Source organism: Myotis yumanensis, unplaced genomic scaffold (genome assembly GCF_028538775.1).
Source record: "Myotis yumanensis isolate MYYU_CA2020_CCGP unplaced genomic scaffold, mMyoYum1.0.hap1 SCAF_3, whole genome shotgun sequence".
In the NCBI taxonomy this organism is placed as follows: Eukaryota; Metazoa; Chordata; class Mammalia; order Chiroptera; family Vespertilionidae; genus Myotis; species Myotis yumanensis.
This window is the reverse complement of record NW_027223754.1, coordinates 17418958-17444936: the sequence shown is the minus strand read 5'-3', so window position 1 is coordinate 17444936 and position 25979 is coordinate 17418958. Positions and strand designations below refer to the sequence as shown.

At 40.0% G+C, this 25979-nt stretch overlaps 1 protein-coding gene across 1 annotated transcript in view; it reads left to right on the top strand.

Moving 5' to 3' along the window:
- GSR (glutathione-disulfide reductase) overlaps positions 1 to 23848 on the top strand; it is a 37746-nt gene extending 13898 nt beyond the window's left edge. Inside the window, exons 3-13 of the mRNA XM_070408348.1 lie at positions 1368 to 1456; positions 6081 to 6150; positions 8715 to 8862; positions 9210 to 9264; positions 10639 to 10738; positions 15089 to 15175; positions 16258 to 16416; positions 18506 to 18617; positions 19916 to 20047; positions 20806 to 20939; positions 23527 to 23848. Of these exons, the coding sequence (XP_070264449.1) occupies positions 1368 to 1456; positions 6081 to 6150; positions 8715 to 8862; positions 9210 to 9264; positions 10639 to 10738; positions 15089 to 15175; positions 16258 to 16416; positions 18506 to 18617; positions 19916 to 20047; positions 20806 to 20939; positions 23527 to 23676 (1236 nt within the window). The 3' untranslated portion in view covers positions 23677 to 23848. The remainder of the gene's footprint in view (positions 1 to 1367; positions 1457 to 6080; positions 6151 to 8714; positions 8863 to 9209; positions 9265 to 10638; positions 10739 to 15088; positions 15176 to 16257; positions 16417 to 18505; positions 18618 to 19915; positions 20048 to 20805; positions 20940 to 23526) is intronic.
- Positions 23849 to 25979: the final 2131 nt, after the last annotated feature.

Here is a 25979-nt window from a genome sequence, read left to right as displayed (position 1 = left end):
AGGTTTAGTGATGCGTCTTAAAATAACATTAATTTATTTGTGGTATTGATAAATTTTTCATATGCATTGTTTAAGATAAAGACTCTAGCAGTAGCCCTGGCCAGTGTGGCTCAGTTGGTTGAGTGTCACCCTGTGCACCGAAAGGTCTCTGGTTCAATTTCCATTCAGGGCACATACCTAGGTTATGGATTTGACCCATGGTCGGGTTGCATATGGGAGGCAACTAATTGATGTTTCTCTCTCTCTCTCTCTTTCTCTCCCCCTCCCTTTCCTCTCTCTCTAAAAACAAAACAATAAAAACATTAAAAAAAATAATCTAGCAGTTAAAATGGTTCATTCTATATTACATGAATTTCACTTCAGTAAAGGAAACAGAATCTAGTAGTCATCAATTCATTCATCTTTAGGCATAAAGGGAGAAAGGTGCAAACAAGGAATCTTAAGGCTTATCAAAAGTGGAACTAAGACTTGTCTGGCCAAGAAAAATGGTAGTTTGGCTGTCCTCAAGAGTTCCGGATGCCAATTTGAATTCAGTTATCACGAGGATCAGTTGGCATTTAAAAGGCTTCTGCAGTTTGTAGGCTACATTCCGCAAGAGATGCATTGAACCTTTGAGTTCCAGGTGTCTGATCACATACGTTCTTACAAGGGCATGTTTATAGTTACTGAAAACATAACAGGAATTCATTCTCTTAAAGTTTTCAGTCTTCATCGTTACCGAATAGTTTCCTTCCAAATCACTGTACTGTAAAGTTACAGATGCAATTCCATTTCCTGGAGCTAATCACAAAAGTCAAGGCTTAAAGAAATCTGAAGCTTAAAAAGAGATGGTAAGCCCGGCCTGCGTGACTCAGTGATTGAGTGTCAACCTATGAACCAGGAGGTCACAGTTCAATTCCTGGTCAGGGCACATACCTGGGTTGCGGGCTCGATCCCCAGTGTGGAGTGTGCAGGAGGCAGCCAAGCAATGATTCTCTATCACCATTGATGTTTCTATCTCTCCCTCTCCCTTCCTCTCTGAAATCAATTAAGAAAAAAAAAGTGATATATACAAAAAAGTATATATACAAAAGAGAATTTAAGCAATAATAAATGTTAATGGAAGGACCCTGAGCCTTATAATATCCTGCTTCTCAGAGTTTATAAACTAGGGAATTTAACTCTAGAAGTAATTTCCCCCAATATTTCAGAAGCCTCCCTATAAAATCTGGTCATATTTCTGAACTTTTTCTTTTAAAATACGTAGTTTCATTTTTAATTTAAAGGTCAGTATTATTATCATCTGCTGTTACAAAGTTACCTTTCATTCGAGATTTCTGTCTTCCCTCAGGACTCCTGTACTACTGTTTTGGGTACTTTTTTTGCAGATAATGTGGAACACAGCTGTGCACTCCGAATTCATGCATGATCATGTTGATTACGGATTTCAGAGCTGTAATGGTAAATTCAATTGGCGGTAAGTGTTCATTCTCAGAGGGTTCTTTTTACAAATATAAGTATTTTTCTTTCAGAATTAAATGTTCCACAAACTTTTTCGGGCGGCTATATTGTGGTAAAATATATATTACAAGCTTTTGGAGGTAATGGAGATATTTATGGCTTTAATTGTGGTGAGGGTTTCACAGGTGTGTACTTATCTCCAAATTCATCAAGCTGTATACATTAAATATGTGCATATACAGACACACAACATCGAATGTCTGTTTTAGCCATTTTTAACCAATTAATTGCCACATGTCTAAAACGGAAACCATCCCCACACGCCACGATATTTTGAATTTAATGTAAAAAATCAATTTGCAATGAATATTATAAAAATTAATATATTACTCACAGTGCAGGTGTTCTTGAATATTTTCAGCTGAAAATTCTCACAACAAATGATTTTATTTTATTTTTATTTTTTTTAAAGTTTTTTTTCTTTTTTTTTCTTTTTTTTTTTTAAATATATTTTATTGATTTTTTACAGAGAGGAAGGGAGAGAGATAGAGAGTTAGAAACATCGATGAGAGAGAAACATCGATCAGCTGCCTCCTGCACATCCCCCACTGGGGATGTGCCCGCAACCCAGGTACATGCCCTTGACCGGAATCGAACCTGGGACCTTTCAGTCCGCAGGCCGACGCTCTATCCACTGAGCCAAACCGGTTCTGGCAACAAATGATTTTAAACATAACAGGAATTCATTCATTCATCTCAGGGCTGCCACTTAGGGAAAACTTTTTTTTTTTATAGATGCACGTGGCGTGTGGGGAAGGTCTGCCGCTTGCGTCTACAGATGCTTATGGCGTACAATGGGTTAAGTTGTCAATTCAGTAGCATTAAGCATATTCATAGTGTTGTGCAACCATTATCACTATCCATTTCCAGAACTTTTCCATCATCCCAAGCAGAAACAGTGTTGTTCAGTATACCCATTAAACAATACCTCATCTGCCCTGACTGGTTTGGCTCAGTGGATAGCGTCGGCCTGCAGAGTGAAGGGTCCCAGGTTCGATTCCGGTCAAGGGCATGTACCTTGGTTGCGGGCACATCCCCAGTAGGGGGTGTGCAGGAGGCAGCTGATCGGTGTTTGTAACTCTCTGTTTCTCTCCCTTCTCTCTAAAAAAATAAATAAAATGTATTTTAAAAAAATAAAAAACAAATAAACAATACCTCATCTCCCTTCCTCCCAGCCCCTGGTATCTCTATCCTACTTTGCATATTCTAGGTCAGGGGTGGGCAACCTTTTTGTGAGTGCGTGCCAAAACCAGCAAAATCTCTGACTCAGAATTCTTCTGCGTGTCAACCCTAATTTTTTGAGAACATGTTACGCCTACTTGATATCTCTTAAGATGTACATATGTGAAGAACCTTGAAGAAATAATAAAATTCATCTGAGCGACAAAAACACAGTATATGATGATGAAAAATATATTTATTTTTTAATGTATACATGTTATGTAAAATTATTTATTTATCTAAGATGCACCTACACTGAATTTATCTGAAAAATAAAAAAGTCGATATTAAGAAAAAAATTGTAAATGGAAGATTATAAGAGAGGGTTTCGAGTGCTAGCAAAAGTTACTGGCGTGCCATGTTTGGCATGCGTGCCAGGGGTTGCCCACCCCTGTTCTAGGTACTTTATACAATATTTGTCCTTTTATGTCTGGCTTATTTTACTTAGCATGATGTTTTCAAAGTTTATCCTTGTGCCTGTGTCAGAATTTCAATCCTTTTAAAGGCTGAATGATATTATTTTATATTTATATACCATGTTTTGTTTCTACGTTCATTTTTTTAAAAATATATTTTATTGATTTTTTACAGAGAGGAAGGGAGAGAGATAGAGAGTTAGAAGCATCGATGAGAGAGAAACATCGATCAGCTGCCTCCTGCACATCTACTGGGGATGTGCCTGCAACCCAGGTACATGCCCTTGACCGGAATCGAACCTGGGACCTTTCAGTCCGCAGGCCGACGCTCTGAGCCAAACCGGTTTCGGCTCTCCGTTCATTTTTCAATGGGCTTTTGGGTTTTCTACCTTTTGTCTATTGTGAATAATCATGCTATGAACATTGGTCTACAAGTTCGTGCCTTCAGTTATTTTGGGTCAATACCTAGAAGTGGAATTGCTGGGTCATGTGGCAATTTTGTGTTTAAATTTTTTTAAGGAGCTGCCATAAACTTTCTGAAGCCATCAAATTTTTTTTTTTTTTTTTTTTTTTTTTCAGTTTTAGAATTTTTTTTTTTTTTTTTTTAATTTTTCTCTTAAAGTATTACAAAGGGTATTACATAAGTATCCTTTCCCCCCCCCCCCTTGACAAACCCCTACCCTCCCTTACCCCCCAGTGTCTTATGTCCATTAGTTATGCTTATATGCATGCATACAAGTCCTTCGGTTGATCTCTTACTCCCCTCCCTCCTGTCCCCCAACTCTCTCTGGCCTTCCCACTGCAGTTTGACAATCAGTTTGAGGCAGCTCTGCCTCTGTATCTATTATTGTTCAAAAGTTTGTAATGGTCTTTATTATCCATGAATGAGTGAGATCATGTGGTATTTTTCCTTCATTGACTGGCTTGTTTCACTTAGCATAATGCTCTCCAGTTCCATCCATGATGTTGCAAATGGTAGGAGTTCCTTCTTTTTAACAGCAGCATAGTATTCCATCGTGTAGATGTACCACAGCTTTCTAATCCATTCATCTACTGATGGGCACTTAGGCTGTTTCCAGATCTTAGCTATGGTGAATTGTGCTGCTATGAACATCTGGGTGCATATATCCTTTCTGATTGGTGTTTCTGGTTTCTTGGGATATATTCCTAGGAGTGGGATCACAGGGTCAAATGGGAGTTCCATTTCCAATTTTTTGAGGAACCTCCATACTGCCTTCCATAGTGGCTGCACCAGTCTGCATTCCCACCAGCAGTGCACAAGTGTTCCTTTTTCTCCACATCCTCTCCAGCACTTGTCGTTTGTTGATTTGTTGATGATGGCCATTCTGACAGGTGTGAGATGGTACCTCATTGTTGTTTTGATTTGCATCTCTCGGATGATTAGTGACTTTGAGCATGTTTTCATATGTCTCTTGGCTTTCTGAATGTCCTCTTTTGAAAGGTGTCTATTTAGATCCTTTGCCCATTTTTTGATTGGATTGTTTATCTTCTTTTTGTTAAGTTGTATGAGTTCCCTATAAATTTTGGAGATTAAGCCCTTATCAGATATGACGTTGGCAAATATGTTTTCCCACGAGGTGGGTTTTCTTGTTGTTTTGTTGATGGTTTCTTTTGCTGTGCAGAAGCTTTTTATTTTGATGTAGTCCCATTTGTTCAGTTTCTCTTTAGTTTCAACTGCCCTAGGAGCTGTATCAGTGAAGAAATTGTTTTGGCATATGTCTGAGATTTTGCTGCCTTTGTATTCTTCTAGAATTTTTATGGTTTCCTGTCGTACATTTAAGTCCTTTATCCATTTTGAGTTTATTCTTGTGTATGGTGTAAGTTGGTGGTCTAGTTTCATTTTCTTGCATATGTCTGTCCAATTTTCCCAACACCATTTATTGAAGAGACTATCTTGGCTCCATTGTATGTTCATGCCTCCTTTGTCAAAAATTAATTGAGCATATTGGTTCGGGCTAATTTCTGGACTCTCTATTCTATTCCACTGATCTATATGCCTGTTCTTGTGCCAGTACCAGGCAGTTTTGAGAACAGTGGCTTTGTAATACAGCTTGATATCTGGCATTGAGATCCCACCTACTTTGTTCTTTCTCAGGATCGTTGCAGCTATTCTGGGTCTTTTTTTATTCCAGATGAATTTTTGGAGAGTTCGTTCTAGATCTGTGAAGAAGGCCATTGGTATTTTAATGGGAAGTGCGTTGAATGTATAGATTGCTTTGGGTAGTATGGACATTTTAATGATGTTGATTCTACCAATCCAAGAACATGGTATGTTCTTCCATCTGTTTATGTCTTCCTCTATCTCTTTTTTCAACGTCCTGTAGTTTTCTGAGTAGAGGTTTTTAACCTCTTTAGTTAAGTTTATTCCTAGGTATCTTAATTTTTTTGGTGCGATGGTAAATGGGATTGTTTTTCTGATCTCCCTTTCTGAAAGTTCACTATTGGTGTATAGAAATGCCTCAGATTTCTTGGGGTTAATTTTGTATCCTGCTACATTGCCAAATTCATGTATTAAGTCAAGCCATCAAATTTTTAAAAATTTTTAGCAAATTCATTCATTTAACAGATATTGAGTGGCAAGTGTGATTTGAAGATTATTCCCTTAGATGCAGTCGACCGTTTAGTTCCAATAAGCTCTTATTGCTACCATACTAGGTACTGTGCCAAAGTAGCTATCTTTGTCTTCTGTGCAAAGAAAAATGTTACCTATATACCGTGGATGCCAACTGAACATTCTCCACGGAGTAGAATAGGGGTTCTCCACATATGGGACAGCAGATGGACACAGGGAGGGGTGGCTGTCTTTAGAGACATTGACTCATGGGTTTGTGCTGAGGGTGTGTGATTCAGGGACAGATGCCCTAGTTACTAACTGAAGGAGGAGAATCCTCTTTCTCAGCACTGACTCAGGTTTCACTGCAGGGTGATAAAGGAAAAACGGGATGCCTATGTGAGCCGCCTGAACACCATCTATCAAAATAATCTAACCAAGGTGAGTAGCTGGGCTGGGAACTTTGAGAAGTTGCTGTTTGTTGCTTGTGTATGCTAACAGGACCGGCCAGACTAAAGCATAGCCATTGCCCGTCTCTCTCATTGTTTCTGCTACTTCTCTTATGATTAACGATTCTGAGGTTGACCTGTCAGAGAAAGCCTCTCACTGGGTAGGCTTTTTTTTCTACAGAGAGGTGTGTCAAAGTTGGGAGACCAGGTCTCACCTGATGGCTGTATCTCGAGTAGACCTGGCTCTCCAGTTTGTTCCAGAAGCCAAGCCCATAAGAGACTGAATATGCCAGTTTATTAATTAAAATCAGGAGCATGATGTGGACGGAAACGTGCTATTGTTATTTGCTCAGAGCATCCTCATTCTTGGTGGCTAAATCTACTCAGTAGTCCAAGGTATGGTTCAGAAGGTTTCTTTTTCTGTGAATGAAGTCTCATCAAGGAAATTGGGCAAAGACGGGTTTGCCTTTAGCAAATACCTGTTGTCCTTGGCTATCCTGAGGCTTTTCCCGTCTTAGTGCTTAGATATCATACCTCTCCCACTGGGACTGTGTCAGGGACATTGACAAATTTTGCATCATCGACTCTTTCTTGACGGCATATATCTCATCACCCTTCATTTGCCTTTTTGCCCTCACTTTGCAGTTTCTAAGATTTGAATGTAACTGAGGTTATATTTAGACCAGAGGATTCTTTTTTAAAAAATATGTTTTTAATTGATTTTTAGAGTGAGAGGAAGGGAGAAAGATAGAGAGATAGAAACATCAATGAGAGAGGAACATCATCGATCGGCTGCCTCCTGCACACCCCCTACTGATGGATTGAGCCCACAACAAAGGCATGTGCCCTGACGCCAAATCTCTTGGTTCTTGGGTCAACGCTCAACTGCTGAGCCACACGGGCCAGGCTAGATCAGAAGATTCTTGATGATATTTGGGCCACTATAATCTCATTAGCAGATTGTTGATAAGCCAATTTTAGTGTGAGTTACTTCTACAGATGGCTAACCTCAGACATTTTTATATTGATTCATATCATTCATTGGGTTTCTTTTTGGATGATGATATTTTCTGACCTTAATCCCCAATTCAAGGGGAAAATATTTGGGGCTTTCAGTCCCCTAGGCACTGATGACAAGACATTTTCAGTCTATTAGACATGAGTTGAGATAGCAGTTGTTACGCTAAAACACTGACATCAGATTTTATTGAAAAGTGGAGCTAGCTAAAGTGCAAAAGTGATAGAAAAATCACTCAAGAAACAGCATGTTTTAATACTCACAAATCTTGGTGTGCTGTATAACTTACCCTGACGTTATGGGAAAGGAATTCTGAATAGGAAAGGAAACTTTCTGTCAAACACCCTAGGAAATGAAAGTAAAAATTTCATCAGTTCTTCCTCCAAACTATTGTCTAGACCAGTGATGGCGAACCTTTTGAGCTCGGCATGTCAGCATTTTGAAAAACCCTAACTTAACTCTGGTGCCGTGTCACATATAGAAATTTTTTGATATTTGCAACCAGAGTAAAACAAAGACTTATATTTTTGATATTTGTTTTATATATTTAAATGCCATTTAACAAAGAAAAATCAACCAAAAAAATGAGTTCGCGTGTCACCTCTGACACACGTGTCATAGGTTCGCCATCACTGGTCTAGATTATTGCCACTTGATGCATACCCCTTTTTGGCTAACACCCCCTAAGAAATTATTACCTCCTGTAGGAAGGATTTTGTGGAGGCTTGTGGCTTTTGGCATTGATCTTGATTCATCCTGATTAAGCAGGGCACGTGCAGAGCAGGCCTGGGGGGGTGATTGCAAAAGAGGCAATAACTCAATCAGAACCAAGCATGTTCTAAAATGTTCCAACATTCTGTTCTGTAATCCTGTTTGCATAATGCCATTATCCTTGTAAGCTGCCCACGTTTGCATGCCAGTACATGCATCATAGCTGGCAGAAGCTTGCTGGCAATCTCCAATCCCCAAATGGAGGCCCTGGCACAGTATGAGCAAGTGGGGGTTTGCGTTCTCAGCATCTCTAGCCTGGACCTTCATTGTCATGTAAATTGGTGGTATTCTCCCCATTTTGTTTAAGAAAACCTGAAACATCGCATTTTCCTGCCTCGGCCTGAGTATTTCTCTTTTGCCTCTGCTCCCTTTGCCTCTATCCTTTTTTCTCTCTTAGCCCTCTGTTCCTCCTCCGACAACATCGTTCTTCATGGTGTTTCCATTGCAAGTGAGACTTTCCCCCTCAAGTTTTGGAGACAAAAATATCTTTTTCCTTGTGGGGGTGACTTGCATGTTCTTTTTGGTCTCTGGCCAAAAACAGCACCTTTATTTCTTCTTACTTGTACATTTCCAGCATCGAATGGCAATCCCCTTACCTAAGTATCAGTTAAACAGAAGTTCTATAGAAACTCGAACATTGAGAGTTGTCTTGGCCTCAGCAAACCCAAATTCAGAATCCTCAGTGGAGAAAGGGAAAGCTCTGATAAGGGCAAGCAGATGTTTTTGTTTTAGTTTGCGAACATTTTCATGTCACGGTTCCTCTCCAGGCCCAAATAGAAATCATCAGTGGCTACGCAGCGTTCACCGGTGACCCCAGGCCCACAGTAGAGGTCGGTGGGGAAAAGTACACTGCTCCTCACATCCTGATTGCAACAGGTGGCGTGCCCTCGCATCCACAGGAGAGCCAGGTCCCGGGTGAGTCTCCCAGAGGCAAATGCTTGTGAATAACAGCCAGGGGGGGAGTTGATCGGAGGGTGGGAAAGTGAATCAGAGCCAGCGGAGTCTACTCTTAAGAGCTGAGCAAATGTTTGTTTCACAGAGAAATTTCGTAGTTATTTGGTCATCACTGCTCTTATTTCTAGAGGGAGGGAAAACATTCTACCAGGATAAGACTTGGTTGGCAGCTTCCCAAATGAGGACTTTTAAAAACTTGTCAAAACAGAGAGCATGATGGCTAAGAAAATATCGGTTCTTGTGTAAGATGTTGTGATTATTTTCCAAGAGAAGGCTCAGTCTGTGTGATCCATATTTCACTTTCCTAGGTGCCAGCTTGGGAATAACCAGTGATGGATTCTTTCAGCTGGAAGAATTGCCTGGGTAAGCTGGTGTCCTTCCTGACCTCGGTGTTCATGCTCCCTCAGGCTCTCCTCTGACACTCTCCCCCTCCACCCCCAACCTTAAACGCAGGCTTTCCTGGTTCTGTTCTCCTATCTTCTCTTTTTATGACCTTGGGTATCTCATTCACTCGTACCCATCATTAAGTAACTCAGGTCTTTCCTGCCTTTGGTCAGAATCCATTGCAGAAATTTAAGAACCAGAGTCAAACACAGGATGGTTCTGAAGGATAGTAAAGCCCTGAAACTACCTTCTGGCATCAGCTTGATACAGCATCAATCACTAATGTGTCTCAAATACCTGCTTCTGATGTTCAGAGCAGCTGGTGCACAAACAAAGGCTCTGTCAGTCTCAAGAAAATAGATTTTCCGAAATCGAGCTTTCTATGTGTTTGCCCAAATAACCTTAGTAAATGTCTGTCATGGGTTCAGATACACAGAGAGGAAAAATATAATGAGGAAGATATTTTTTCTAATTTGCAGAAGCCCCCAGTGGCAGACTTTCTAAGTTAGAGGGATCCTCCCTTCACTCATGAAAAGAGGCAACACTCGGGCACCAGAGAAGGGACCCTTTAGTGCAGGGACTTTATCTCCTTCCAAGTAACACCCACTCCGGAGTCAGCAGCTCAACTCTGCTGCTCCCAGAGCGGGTGCTGCCAATCCAGTTTGAGGTCTTAATCCTGTGCTTTTATAAAGGCCTTCGCGGAGGGGGGCGGGAGTGACGAACAAGTCATGCCCACACCTTTACCTTAATTCACCTGGAGCCACAGTTAACGTGGGACCAGAGGGTTTCTTTGCAGTTCCACGCTGCAGTGAAGCTGTCCTGTTGAGATATGCAGACCAGGCAGTCTTTTGACTTTGAGACAAGCAAACAGCCTCTTTAGACTTGCTGTCTGTGGAGCATGGAAACGTGTTACAGAGCAGCCTTTTCCCCCTCGTGATCCACCCTGTGCTGTTTGGTTTTAGGGTTGAATGATGTGACACGTATGGTCATGACTCGTCTTGTTTGTTGGATGATATAATTCAACCTAGACTCCCTCTCAGAGACATTTGATTATATAAATGTGCATTAAACATTTTACTTTATTTTTTTTGTTTTGCATTAAACATTTTAAAATCATTTCTTAAACTTGCATTGCTAGCAATAAATGAATTTAAATGAATTCATTCAAATTGTACCAATGTCAATTTCTTAGTTTTGACAACTGTACCATGGTTGCGGAAGATATCAGTTTTGAGAAAAACTGGGCAGAAGTATACAGGACATCTTTGTACTAGCTTTTCAACTTTTCTGTAAATCTAAAATTGTTCAAAAACAAGTTTATTTTAAAATCTCGATCCTGTGCTTTCACTTCAGCCGCAGCGTCATTGTCGGTGCAGGATACATCGCCGTGGAGATAGCAGGGATCCTCTCTGCCCTGGGTTCCAAGACATCACTCATGATACGACACGATAAGGTAAGTTCCATCCTTTTACCTTCTCCTTCCTTGATGTTAACCTTTTACAAAACCTACAGTGAGAATTTTCTCTTATGTTGTCATTAAAAACTAGGGTGCAAAGCCTATGGAGATTGGCTGCTTTGTTCCATGTGGGGCTGCACAGAAGCCGTTTGAATTAGGCCTTATGTCCTTCCCAGCTCCCCGCTGCTGGTTGATAATGATTTCAATTCTATCAAACTGGCTGGTATTTTTATCATGATGTCCTAGATAGTATCAAATGCCTTCAGAAGGAAACACACAGGATCAGTTTAATTTCTTATTCTGGAAACCAGTTTTATACGATCAGGTACTATTGGATTTTTAACAGTCAACTAAGTTCTTTGCATTAAAAGGAAAAATATCAAAAATACTTACACGCAGATATTCATGGCAGCATTATTTGCAATAGCCAAGAGGTGGAAGCAACCCAAGTGTCCATTGGTGGATGAATGGATAAATACAAAGTGGTATCTATACTAATAAAAGGGTAATATGCTAATTAGACCAGATAGACCGGATGTCCTTCCGGACAAAGCCACAGTGGCAGGGCCGAGGCAGAGGCGATTAGGGGCAATCAGGCAGGCAGGCAGAGCAGTTAGGGGTGATCAGGCCAGCAGGGGAGAGTGGTTAGGGGTGATCAGGCAGGCAGGCAGAGTGGTTAGGGCCAATCAAGCTATCAGGAGAGAGCTGTTAGGGGCGGTCAGGCAGGCAGAGGGGTTAGGGGTGATCAGGCAGGCAGGCAGATGAGCGGTTAGGAGTCAGTGTTCTTGGATTGTGAGAGGGGTATCCGACTGCTGGTTATCCTCCGAGGGGTCCTGGATTGGAGAGGGTGCAGGCCAGGCTGAGGGACCCCCCCTCCCCCCACCGCCCCCACGCACGAATTTTGTGCACTGGGCCTCTAGTATACATATAATGGAATATTATTCAGCCTTAAAAAGGAATGGCATTCTGACGTGTTACAATGTGGATGAGCCTTGGGAGCATGCTAAATGAAATAAATCAGACACAAAAAGACAAATACTATATTATTTCACTTCTGTGAGGGTATCTAGAGTAGTCAGACTCACAGACACAGAAAGTAGAATGGGGGTGGTTGTCAGGGAGCTGCAGGGAGGAGGAAATGGAGAGTATTGTTTAATAGCTATAGAGTTTCAGTTTTTCAAGAGAAAAAAAGCTCTGGAGATCAGCACAGCAATAGGAATATATTTAACACTCTGGAACTGTATGCTTACAAATGGTTGTGTTGGTAAATTTAATGTTATGCTTTTTTTTTTTTTACAAGACACAACAAATAATAATAAAGGAAGCTCATAGGTCATTTGCCCTAACCTCATTCTAAGGCCAAGAGAGGTTTTGTGAGTACTAATTAATATCAAAACTGACAGTCAACTAAGGTCTCAGAAGCCCAGGCCAGTATTTTTTCTGCTAAAATGCTGCCTCCCTGTTTGTCACTGGGGATAAAGTGCTGCTTTGTCTATTTTTTGATTACGTGTGGCTTAGCATCACTGGGTTGTGGCGCAGTATTGGAGTTTCCAGAGGCATGGTGTGGGGCAGTAATAGGAAGGTTGGCCCAAGAATCTGCCTGCCCCTAACAAGTGTGTGCCTTGGGCAAGTCATTTGTTGCCTTTGGAATAGGATTTATCAGATTCTAGACCACTTAGATGCTATGATTCAAATTCTTGGTTATTTGAGCAAATGGAGGGAGATGAGGGAAGCTGACCGTGCTGGTCAATGTGTACTCAGAGGAACGTCCTCTTTGGCTTTGATGCTTGTCATATAATTAAGCCCCGGGAGATTTACGTCCTGAATGTTTTTCATAGGTCATGTTGTATTTTTCATTGCTGGAATGCATCCAGCAAATTGGGAGGAAGGAGGAAGGCAGAGGGATAGCTAGCCTGAATTTAATACATAAATAAGCGAATAAACTGCAGCAGTCTGTCAGCAGGGTGGTTAATCTCCTGCATTTGGAAAAGTGGCTTGTTTGCCAAGAGCCACGTCTACTTGGGCTTCTTCCCCTCTCCCATCTCCAATGCCTCAGACTCTTTCTCCTTTCCTCCCTGTCCCAGTATAACTCTATTCTAGAAGTAGCCTATAATAACTCATGACCTCCCCCCCGCCACCTTTACCCTGCCTAGGGTATGTTGCATATGTATTATCACAAAGACATATCTAGAGAAAGAAAGAGGATCCTATGAGAAGAGAAGGTCGCTAGACAGTAACAACTATTATTTAAAAGAATAACCTCCCTAGGGCAGTCATGGAGGCCCCATAAGAACATTGAAATCCAACTGGAAGTAATATTGAGAATTTTGGGGAAAAAGCAAAAATCCTGGTAGCAAAAATGTAGATTATTATGTCAATTCTATTTCCTATTTCAATGATGTTATACTATAGAATTCACGTGGCTCCTAATTAGCTCAAGGCTGTGTGATTCTCATAGTCATGGAACTACATAAGGGCAAACAAAGGTTAGCTATTTCAGCATCTTAAGTGAAAATTAACAAATGATAATAATGCTTAATTCTGGGGATATTAGATACTAAAGCTTATTAATGTAAGTGATAAATGCTTTTAAAATCTTACAGTTCTGCTTAAATTAATACTATCCATTTATTTATCCAGTGTCACCGGGTTCTACAGGTTAATTACTTACCTTAGGTTGTTTTCTTGTTACCAGTCTTACTTGTCTTTCATTGTGTCTTCTTTTGTTTGAAAGAGGCTTGGTCAGCCAAAGCCGGTTTGGCTCAGTGGATAGAGCGTCGGCCTGCGGACTGAAAGGTCCCAGGTTCGATTCCGGTCAAGGGCATGTACCTGGGATGCGGGCACATCCCCAGTGGGGGATGTGCAGGAGGCAGCTGATCGGTGTTTCTCTCTCATCGATGTTTCTAACTCTCTATCTCTCTCCCTTCCTCTCTGTAAAAAATCAATAAAATATATTAAAAAAAAAAAAAAGAAAGAGGCTTGGTCACATCTCATTAGATTCATTGCCTCCTTTAATTAGTTTAGCTGACTATTAAATCTACTGCATTATCAATTCCATGATCTCCCCTGTGACGAATACCATCTTTGAGGCTGCATACATACCTTAAGAAGAAATAGGATAGACTTTCACCAATAATGTGTAAGAAAATGTGGGTTTTTCATTTTTCCCCCCCAAAATCTGCCTTTCCCACTGAGTATCCTTTTCCTCTTCCACCACTCCTATCATCCTGTCACCAAGGTCATCATTGTCCTCTCTGTCATTATCACCATCACCACCAAGTCCTCCATAAATATATTTCCTGGCATATTGACCTACTGTTGTGATTTTTCAGATTTGAGCATCTCTCAGCGTATAGACTGAGCCCTCATAAAAGCAGTCTCATCAGACCTACCCCCTGTTTTCCAGAAGGAGTTGAACCCTCTCTAGTCTATTTCCCACTTCGTTTCTTCAGATTTCTTTTGTTCAAACCTGCCTGTGTGCTATTCTCCATCTGTAACCTGGTCCCATCTCCTTATCTTTATATGGACTTTTCTACTTAAGGATGAAACCTTCCCTGTTTTCTTCTGTATAATTTCTATCTTTTATAAACTACCTTATCTGTAATCTGTACATCCTTTAAGTTAATTCTTAGTCTGTCTTTTATTCTGATATTTTATATTTTCCACATAGTAGAGCTTAATAAACATGTGTTGATAGAATGAATGACTTACAGTGTTGGCCTCAGGTTAGCTTGCAAGAGTTGCATGTCTTTCTCCTCCACTGGAAAAGGAAGAGGGTGTCCATAGCCATATTTATATCCTCCTAGCACCTTTTAGAGTAAATCCCAAAAATAGACACTCACTGCATGTCTACTAATTTAAACGAATGATAGCATTCTGACAAAGACTAAGTGAATGATTGCTGTGAGAATATTGTTATAACAGCAATGTTAAAGAATTATGTAAATGCCTCCGAAGGTATAACTTACCAGTTCCCTGATCTTCCCACCTCAACTTGATATTCTGAACTCAATTAAGAAAAAATAAAGTGCTTCCATAGATATGGGAGGGAGATTAATGAGCTTTGGTTCTGAGAATATGAAGAGGCAATTAATCGATGTGTCTCTCTCACTTCGATGATCCTCTCTCCCCACCCTCCCTCCTTCCTTTTCACTCTCTAAAAATCAATGGGAAAAATATATATCCTTGGGTGAGCATCAACAGAACAAAACAAACAAACAAACAAACAAAGAAGGAGATAAGAGGGGGGATGATATTGAAATTTCCCTCCCAAATTTGTAGCATAAACTTTAATCAAGTTTTTTCCTTTCCTACCGCCATCCCTCTGCTGCCTCTATTTGTATACAGGTACTTAGAAGTTTTGATTCAATAATCAGTTCCAACTGCACGGAAGAGCTGGAGAATGCTGGCATAGAGGTCCTGAAGCACTCGCAGGTATGACCCAGCAGGGCACGCTTACAGCCTTTAGTCGTCTGTCATGAATCACACTCTGTGCTTTTGGCTTCACCCCATTAGTTTTATAATAGAAACTCTTGTGTACCCCAGTCAATTGATTCCTTCTAGTCAATTTCTAGAGTACTACCCATTCTTTTCTTTATTCTAAAACGCTATATTTCTCATTAATGTATTAATGAAGCCAAGGTATAAAATATTAGAAATCTGGTTGTTGAATTTAGTTCAGTTAGAACTAAAACTAATTCTTTATGCTTAGATGCCTTACTGAACATCCTTATTTTTCAGGTTTATATTTATTTTTCAGGAAATATTATTGTGGAATCTATTTTTAAAGCACACCTTTTTGGATTTTGCAGATGGAAAGAATTACAAAGTGCTTTACTTCTCAGGGAATCACCTAAATTTCAGAATTTTCCTGGAGCATTAGGCTTGTAAAAGTGATTATTTTCCCCATAGTTTCACCCTTTCACCATAGGCCACATCAAGTAAAATAATAAATGGGACTATGCTTTGTGAATGTGAAAGTGCTAGATTTGTGGTGGGATCAACATCAGCATCATCTGAAACCTTCACTAAACTGTGCAAGGCCTCTGCTCTCCTGACCTGATTCTTACCGCCCTCCCTCCCCCCCTCAATTCTGCTTCTGAATGTCCAGGAAGGAGCAGTGATTGTAGAGTATGAAGTTTCTTAGTGATGCTGCTATAGTCCATTTCCTCTTCCCCATACTCCAGTTGCATAAATCTGTGCTTAGATTTATGAGTTTAAATCTTGTCACAGTTTTTAAAGGTACAGTTTAGGATACTCTGTTTTTAAGCTGAAGCATTAGGAGAGTGACATGAACTGACATTTCTGGCTGTTGGCTAGATGATTTGGGGCAACTGAGAAACAGTCTTGGGTCCTGGGAGTTCTGGTGTTGGTGGCCTTGGACCAGAAATAACTGTGTCAGCACGTGACATTCACGTGTAGGATTCAGTTGGGTTTTTTTTAATGTTAAGTATTTTCATTTCCTCGTTGCTTTCCTTCCTCCCTCCCCTACAAGTAACACATTTATTTGCCAATAGGTCAAGGAAATTAAAAAGACTTCCTCGGGCTTGGAGGTCTCCATGGTTACTTCAGTTCCTGGTAGGAAACCCATCATGACCACGATTCCAGATGTTGACTGCCTCCTCTGGGCCATTGGGCGGGACCCAAATTCCAAGGGCCTGAATTTAAACAAACTGGTAAGCCGATTTAAGCTGCCCAAAGCATTCTTGAATCTCTGAGTAGCCTGTGTTCTCCCCGACCCACCCAGATCCCCCAAATTTTGGTGGGTTCTATTGGATTTTTTTTCTCTTTGTTCCTTGCATCAGTTTGTCCCCAAACCCCATGCTGCTGCTTTAAAGATTATCCTTTTTAGTGTCACCATCCTAGATCAGGTCCCTGCCACCTCTAATCTGGATTGTCGAGCAGCTTCCTGACTGGCCTCTTTCTTACAGATTCCCTTTTTACTGTGATACTTGTCCCTTTAAGGCCCCGTAATTATTCCCTGTGGTCTGCAGCGCTAATCCTGATGGCTGGGTATATAAACCGTCTGGACGTTGTGGCACTTGGGGATGGAAACAGCTGTGAAGCTGATCTACCAGTGTAATAAGTAGCATTCTTATTTGCGCTTTTAAATTTTGAAGGAAAGTCTAGTGGAGTAGCGTGGGGCGTGGGTCTCAGAGTTTGACCCAATTTTGAACCTTAGCTCTGTTACTTGTCAGTTGCATGGCCTTATTAAACAAGCAGCATAATCACTCTGAAGTTTGAATTGCTTCATGTAAATATGGGAATAATAATAGTGCTTGCCTCATGGAGTTGAAGAGAAGAATAAATGAGAAAGTGCCTGCCAGGTAATTAGCTGAGATTCCGGCTTATCGTATGAACTCAATAAATGTTAATCACCTGCTGTTGGAGGTGGTGGTGATTTTTTTGAGATGCTGTACTACTCTTCTAGTAATAATAGATATTTTACGTGTTTGAGGTTTATACATTTGATGGAGCCTCTGGAGAAGTTTGTAATATTTATATTTTATCTTCTAATATTAATATCTGTTATAATATAGATTCCTTTTTCATTTCTATAAAAGGTATAAAAAAATAAAATATCCAGGGAGACGTTTTCCTTATTTTTAATCTTATTGTTCAGTGAAATTTACTGAAACTATTTTCATATTAACAAGACTGGTCGTTCAGCCTTTGACCCTTCTAGTGATGTTTGCCTTTGTCTGCCAATAGGCATTGGCAGGTCCAGTTTTCAACTCTATTTGCTGAGTTAAAAAAAAAAAAAAAGGCAAAGTCTTCAATCCCATTCAATGTTAAGATCTATATTTGTAATGCAGATGGAATGATTCCTATGTGTAGGTCTTGTCCACATGTTACTAACCTAATTTAATATTGCCACCAGCTCTTTGAAGTGTAAGGATGAGGAAACCAGGAGCACAGAGTTAATAAAATAATTCATGGCCGTAACTCCATGGAGCCAGGAGAATGTCTGTGTTACCACTGTTTTCACAGTGACTAGGTTAATGCCTCATTTGTACTAGAAGTTCAAATATTTGTTCATAAATAGATGGTTATACAAGGTCTCCTAGCTAGTACATTGCAAAGCTGAGATTTGAAATCAGTTCTATGTGGCTTCAAAGGCAATACACTCTTAAGCACTGAGCTACCTACTTCCTACTTCTGTTCTATTTTTCACACGGGAGTATGTACACCTGGAGTGTAGAAAGCCACAAGATGAGCATGACACATCTTGGGAGCAAAAATTTAACTCAATATATGGGGTAGGGGGTTGTTTAAAAGGAACAGGAGTATGTCTTAGAGTAGAACACAACATTTGCTTGGATTTTTAAAGATAAAATGGTAAGCTTCAAACAGCTCTGCTTTTGATGACCGCTTCGGGCCGAGCCCCTCTAAGGTGCGAGCTAGTACACTTCAGGAGGAGTGCTGCAGGGGAGAAAGTTGGAAAGTACTGTCCTAAGGGGACTCCATGGGGAGAGCAAGTAACATGTCTGCTAGTTGAATGATTCCTTTTCATTTTACCTGGCCGATTGAGTTGTTCATTGCAAAATCAAAACCCGTTAAAATACCTCAAAATTAGATAAAATATTTCCTTTTTAAATTAAGCAAAAGATACGAAGCACTCTGGTTTGCAAAGATGTTTTTCATCTTGTGGTTCTCAGACATTCAGGCTAAAGCGGTGCCTAAAATGAGGTGGATCCGAGATTTGATCTGCCATTTTTTTGTAGTTAAACCAAATGTTTACATGATGTGCATTCACAATTGTAGGGGATTCAGACTGACGACAAAGGTCACATCATCGTAGATGAATTCCAGAATACTAATGTAAAAGGCATCTACGCAGTTGGGGATGTGTGTGGAAAGGCTCTTCTTACTCCAGGTAACGTTTCTTCTTTTCTCGGGTAAGGGAGGCTCTGTGTCTTGTGTAAAACAGCTTTGCTGTTCACAGTCAAATCAGCTTAAGCAAAGCCAATAGGATGACATGTTATATGATCAAAATGATTTTAAAAAAATGTATTGAAATAGATGTTGGTTGGGTGCCTGACATTTTATGAATAATACTCATTTTTGGTTTAAAAGCCCAGCCAGCATGGCTCAGTGGTTGAGCATCGACCTATGAACCAGGAAGTCATGGTTCGATTCCAAGTCAGAGCACATGCCTGGGTTGCGGGCTTGATCCCCAGTGTGGGGTGTGCAGGAGGCAGCCAATCAATGATTCTCTGTCATCATTGATGTTTCTATCTCTCTCTCCCTCTCCCTTCCTCTTTGAAATCAATAAAAATATGTTTAAAATAAACAAAAATGCTTAGTGAAGACTGACATTTTTATATTGATGATAACAGTCATCCTCTGAAGAATGCTGAAAGTGAGAATCTGGGTTGTGTGTGGTTGACTTTGGGAAGAAGTAATTTAGGGTGGCACTCATATGACTATTTAGTCTTGATACAACCAAGACTGACCCCATCCTCTGAATCTGTATCGCAACCTGCTTCCTGAGCTATCTGGCACCCTTTCAAGCTCTTTGTCCCACTTCTATCTATTAGCACCACTCCATCCACTTTCACTCCATCCCCCTCTGGGACCTCACCAGCCATTCCAAAATGGCCCTGGGTCTTACCTCAGGATGGAAATGGTTGTCGGTTCCATGCCCAGGTTGCCGGCTCGATCCCCGGCATGTGGAGTGCATGTAGGAGGCAGTTGATTGATGTTCCACTCCCTATCCCTCTCCCTTCCTCTCTCTCTAAAGATCAATGAATAAATAGATAGATTGGTAGATAGATAAATAAATAAATAATTTTTAAAATAGATGTGAATTTTTAAAATATTAGTGTGAATTGAATATGGTTATAAAGTAGAGCTGAAGATGCTCAAAACAAATATAGTTTGCTCTTTAAATATTGTATCACAAAACTAATATCCTCATTAAGTAGGTGACTATCAAATGACTGGGAACCTGTAAATCTGTCTTTTTTTTTTTTTCATAATAAGCTGCTGGTTTTGAATTGTTAACTAAAGCATTGATATGTCTTCATTATACTAAACTAGATAGTATAATGAGCATTGGTATAAACCTTTGTCAGAACTAGCATGTTAAGCCAGATGAGCAAATGGTTAGAACAGCCCTGCTGTGTTAGAATGAGCAACAAACTAACCACGGATTTTAAAATACCTTTGCAGTTGCCATCGCTGCTGGCCGAAAACTTGCCCACAGACTTTTTGAATGCAAAGAAGATTCCAAATTAGACTATGACAACATCCCCACCGTGGTCTTCAGCCACCCCCCTATTGGCACAGTGGGCCTCACGGAAGGTAGGTATTTAAAAAGGAAGGTCATTTACGGTTTCCTGCCTTCCACCCTTAACTTTAAACTAGGTGTCTGTCAGCTGACTAAGTCTCCTCAGCCCCCAGCTTACAGGCCTTTTGGTTAGCCTCTTGTCACAGTTCCAGTTTGCTCCCCGACGACTGCCACTTTGAGAGTACAGTTCCTTTTCCTCACACCACCCTGTCTACCTCTTTGGTTTTTTTTGTGTGTGTTTTTTTTTTTTAACTAATTACAAATATAAAGAAAAATGATAAAATAGTATAGAGGACTCTTTAATACCCTTAACATTTTTACTTTATCAATTTCTTCCCACACACACACACTTCAACTTCAGTATCTGTTTCCCAAGAGCAGGTCATCCCCTTACAGAAGTACAGTGCAATTTTCAACAAGAACATTTAAATTCATATGATATTACCTCAGTTTTAGACCTTAGTCTGATTTAGCCAGTTATCTCAAATCATGCCATTTTTAACATTTTTTTTTTCTCTCAAGTCCAGCATTCAGTCGAGGATAACACCCTGCATTTAGTTCTTATACCTTTTTGGTCTCCTTTAACCGAGAGACAAAGTTCCTGTCTTTTATCTTTCACGACATCAACATTTATTTTGTAGACTACCACTCATCGTGGTTTTGTTTGGCATTTCTTCATGATTGGATGGAGGTTATGTATTTCTTGCTCTCTTTGATGGGTCAGTGGAATTGTTTAGTTTTTGATCATGCTTTTTTTCCCTGTACATTGTAGATGAGGCCATTTCTAAATATGGAAAAGAAAATGTGAAGACCTATTCAACCACCTTTACCCCAATGTATCATGCGGTTACCAAAAGGAAAACAAAGTGTGTGATGAAAATGATTTGTGCTAACAAAGAGGAGAAGGTATGGGAAATACCCAGTAAGCTAAAGAGTGACTTTAAGGTTGGCAAGGATGGGGTGGGGAGGGAGGAGACCAAGTAATTAAGCCTTCTCTGATTCAGCTGGTGTGGACCCACTTTTATCTATCTGTCTGTATATTCAGGTTCTTCATAATGTTTTATTTAGAAAGAAGGTTCCACCTCCAACATTAGGGGAAAGGTTGAAAACCACAAAAGGCTTCCGTCACGGGCCAATAGGCCAGAATAGATAGGAAACTCAGATATATTAAGTGTAAGAATTTAATGCAAGATAAACTTAATATAACCAATCAGTGGTGTAGAGGAAGTTTAGTTAGAAAAATTATCTATTTTTGGTTTAACTTTTTGAGGAGCTACCAAACTGTTTTCCACAGTGGCTGCCATTTTACGTTCCCCTCAGCCATGTATGAGGGTTCCAGTTCCTCCACACCCTGGACAACGCTTGTTATTATCATTTTTATTATAGCCATCCTAGTGGATACAGAGTGGTATCTTATTGTGGTTTTGGTTTGAATTTGAACAGGTTGTTTTTTAAAATATATTTTTATTGATTTCAGAGATGAAGGAAGGAGGGCGAGAAAGGGGGGGGGGGGAGAGAGAGAGAGAGAGAGAGAGAGAGAGAGATGAATGATGAGAGAATCATTGATCAGCTGTTTCCTGCACACCCACTACTGGGAATCAAGCCCGCACCTGGGCATGTGCCTTGACCAGGAATTGAACCGTGACTTCCTGGTTCATAGGTCAACATTCAACCACTGAGCCACGCTGGCCGGGCTGAACAGGTTTTTTTAAAACAGAATTTTTGAAGTAGGTTTTGTTTTGGTATTAGGTCAGCCTATTGGACCTTTCTACAAATTAAATTAAATATTGAAATGCAACTTAGCAATATGCTTTGGGAACATGGCTCCACAAGGGACAGTGGTCACAAAACATGGTCCCTGGTTTACAGAAGTCAAGGTCACTGCGGACTGGCAATGCAGAGAATCAGACCGAAGTGAAGAAAGGAAGTGGGTTGGCAGCAAAATGAAGGTCGCTGTTTTTAACCTTGAATGTGCCTCAGTAGCCTAAGCTTTCCAGATGTTCAGTCAGCAGGGCCCCTCACTTATCTCTTCATATCTGTTATTTCTTCATACCATTTATTATTCATTCTTTTGATAAACATTACCAAACAGTCTAATAAAGACTAAGAACTGGGTCCTAGCTGGTTTGGCTCAGTAGATAGAGCGTTGGCCTGCAGAATGAAAGGTCCCAGGTTCAATTCCAGTCAAAGGCACATGCCTGGGTTTCGGGCTCGATCCCCAGTAGGTGGCGTGCAGGAGGCAGCCAATCAATGATCCTCTCTCATTGATGTAGCTATCTCTCTCTCCCTTCTTTTCTGAACTCAATAAAAATATTTTTTTTTTAAAAAAGACTAAGAACTGAGATATGGAGAGGAATAATGTGAAGTTCCTGCCATCATCAGAAACTCTGGTGTTATAAATTCAATTTAGATTACAATATTTAAAAATCTTCTCTACAGTGCATATATAATACATGATTTAGGATTTTTTTGTTTGCTTTAAGTTGAGATATACTTTTTATTGTAAAAAGCACATAACATAAAATTTACCATCTTAAAAAAAAAAAAAATTTACCATCTTAACCATTTTTAAGTGTACCATTCAGTAACATTAAGTATATTCTTGATTTCTTTTTAAACAAAATATTTTTGTGGCTAAATGTTAGGTTCTCTAACTTTGTTTTTCAATGGACTGGTTACCCTAAAAGTATTTGCTGAAAGTGAACATTAAACTCATAGTTTGAAAATATAGTGAGAAACCTCACTGGAAATGGTGAGTTGAAACAAATGGCCCTTTATAGTCCTTTATTCAGTCATCCAACATTATGGACTGAGTGCCTCCTAAGGGTCGTGTTTGTGCTTGGCCATAGGGATAGAGTGGGGAACGCAAGCAGAAAGGGGCCCCTTCACCTGGATAAGATGGACTGCAACTGTCCGGTCCTCAAATAAAAATAGAACATTGCTGAAACCGGTTTGGCTCAGTGGATAGAGCGTCGGCCTGCGGACTGAAAGGTCCCAGGTTCGATTCTGGTCAAGGGCATGTACCTGGGTTGCGGGCACATCCCCAGTAGGAGATGTGCAGGAGGCAGCTGATCAATGTTTCTCTCTCATCGATGTTTCTAACTCTCTATCTCTCTCCCTTCCTCTCTGTAAAAAATCAATAAAATATATTTTTAAAAAAAATAGAACATTGCAGTTGTGATAGAACCATGGTGGAGAATTATTGGTCCTGAGAGATCATTTAGTGATAGTTTAACTTGGTAGGGAAAGAAGTATAGCTATTTAAAGAATACATGGGCTTTAACCCTTAAAAGAGGAGAGGGAAGATTGTCCAGACAGTGAACAATTTGTGCAAAGGCAAGAGCACGCGTGAGTGCTCGGGAGAGAGGGAGGCCAGAGCCCGAGGGAGGGCTGTGTGAGGTGGGCTGTGGAGGGATGCTGAGGCTGTGTCATTAGAGATGTAAGTTTTTTAGAGGTTTTTAAATAGTAGGTATCTTTCTCTTTTGTTTCCCAGGTGGTTGGGATCCATATGCAAGGAATTGGGTGTGATGAAATGCTGCAGGGGTTTGCTGTTGCAGTCAAAATGGGAGCCACAAAAGCCGACTTTGACAACACGGTTGCCATTCACCCTACCTCTTCGGAAGAACTGGTCACACTTCGTTGAGAACTCAGAGACTTGTGTGGCTGGCAGGTGGACCAGTAGACCTTCTGAAATGAACCAAATAATCACATTTACTTAAACTCTTTCTATTTTATGTATTCCTTTATTATATCCTGGAACTCCTGAGAGTGGAAAATTTCAATAAAAAAATAAAATGTCTTTATGTGATTGGAAATTTGTTTTGTTATCTAAGATTGATTTTCATTTGATTGCTTCTCACAATAATAAGTTTTTTTTATTAACAGCTCTGTTAGCTGGTTTTGTTTTTGTTTCAGCCTCTTCCCAAGTGTAAATCTATATGAACCACAATTAAAAATGTACTTGAATGCATATAGCTTACCACTTTTTAAAAATGTATATTTATTAATTTTAGAGAGAATAAGGGATGGAGAGGGAGAGAGAGAGAGAGAGAAAGAGAAAGAAAAATTGATGTGAAAGAGAAATATTTATTGGTTGCCTTCCATGCACACACCAATGAGGACCCAACCTGTACCCTGACCGGGAACCAAATCGGCAGCCTTTCGGTGCACAGGATGGTGCCCAACCAACTGAACTACACTGGCCAGAGCTGGCTTGCCACTTTTTATAGAGGAAGATAACAGCAGCTGTTCACATTTAATTAATGCAAGTGCACAGAATGTTTTGTTGTTTTTGAAGCCTGTCCTGTGTTCTGCAGTTACAAAGCTCCTTCAAGGATGTGACTTCTCTCTAATAACATAACACAAGAGGCCCGTCTCCCTCATTTTACTCTTTCCTTTGTTTTAAATGGTTAAAAATTATTTGTCACTTTTATGAGATTAAATACATCAAACTTAGGAAAGATTTGAGGAGGCTAGTCACATAATGGAGGAACATTTTAGAAGTGATTCCAGGAGAGGAACTCAAACACTTCAAAAGTCCCTTTTTTTGCTGAGAGTTCATAGTTCTGTGAAAGATTTAAGTTTTTATATGTGTTCTTGTCATTTTTTTTCTAAAACAATTTCCAAAAATTTGAAAATAAAATCAGTCTTATAAAATTTATTGTAATGAATGTATGAGTCACAGTTCATTTTCTAAGAACATTTCACATTTGGAGGATCGGATGTTATTGGTTAAACAAGTCACGAAGGCCAGCCTAGATTTAAACAGAAGTTAATGGGAATTTGTCTCTTAGGAGGAGGGTTGGTAAAGAATTTGGGGCTATCTTTAATCACACACGCCTGGAAATCTACTTATTTTACAAGACTTGACTAAAACCACCTTTGTGAAGACTTCTTTAATAATTTTAAAAAATATTTTATTGACTTTTTACAGAGAGGAAGGGAGAGAGACAGAGAGCCAGAAACATCGATGAGAGAGAAACATTGATCAGCTGCCTCCTGCACACTCCCCACTGGGGATGTGCCCCCAACCAAGGTACATGCCCTTGACCAGAATCGAACCCAAGACCCTTGAGTTCACAGGCTGATGCTCTATCCACTGAGCCAAACCGGTTAGGGCCTTTAATAATTTTATGTTATGTGTTCCCATAACACCTTGTCATATGCACCTTGCATATGTCATTTTATACTTCATGACAATTCCTATGTTCTCTATGTTTGTTGAGTTTAATAGTGTGATTCTTGTACATCATGCAGCAACTTTGCAAGAGAGCAAAGGTGTGTAAATGTATGGTTTTTCACACTAATATCTATAATTCAAAAGAGCCAACATTTTAACTCTTTACGTGTTTGAAAAATGAGTAGGCATGATTTTCAGGTCTTCAAACTTCCTTTTCCATGAATCTGACTTGGATGTAGATGAAAAGCTATTGGAGGTAGGAAAGGACCCAAGGGAGGAGAGTTCTTTAATGCTAGGACCAGGGGTCCTCAAACTTTTTAAACAGGGGGCCAGTTCACTGTCCCTCAGACCATTGGAGGGCCAGACTATAGTTTTAAAAAAACCTATGAACAAATTCCTATGCACACTGCACATATTTTGAAGTAAAAAAGCAAAACGGGAACAAATACAATATTTGTATTTGCATGTGGCCTGCGGGCCGTAGTTTGAGGACCCCTGGCTAGGACAGATGATAAGCAAAGTACATACTTGAGTTCCTTATTGTGGATATGGGTTAACTTGCTTTGTCGGCTATTTTGAGAATTTACGTGTCTAGTTAGTTGAGATGGATTGCCAGGTGAGGGGAGTTGTAAGGCAGTAGTTATTTGATGGCAGAATGAAGTAAATTTATTTACTTCAATTTTCCTCTTCCAAACAATTATAATGTAAGAAATTAAAACACCAAATTAAGCCACTACATAAAAAATGAAGTTCTGATACATGCTACA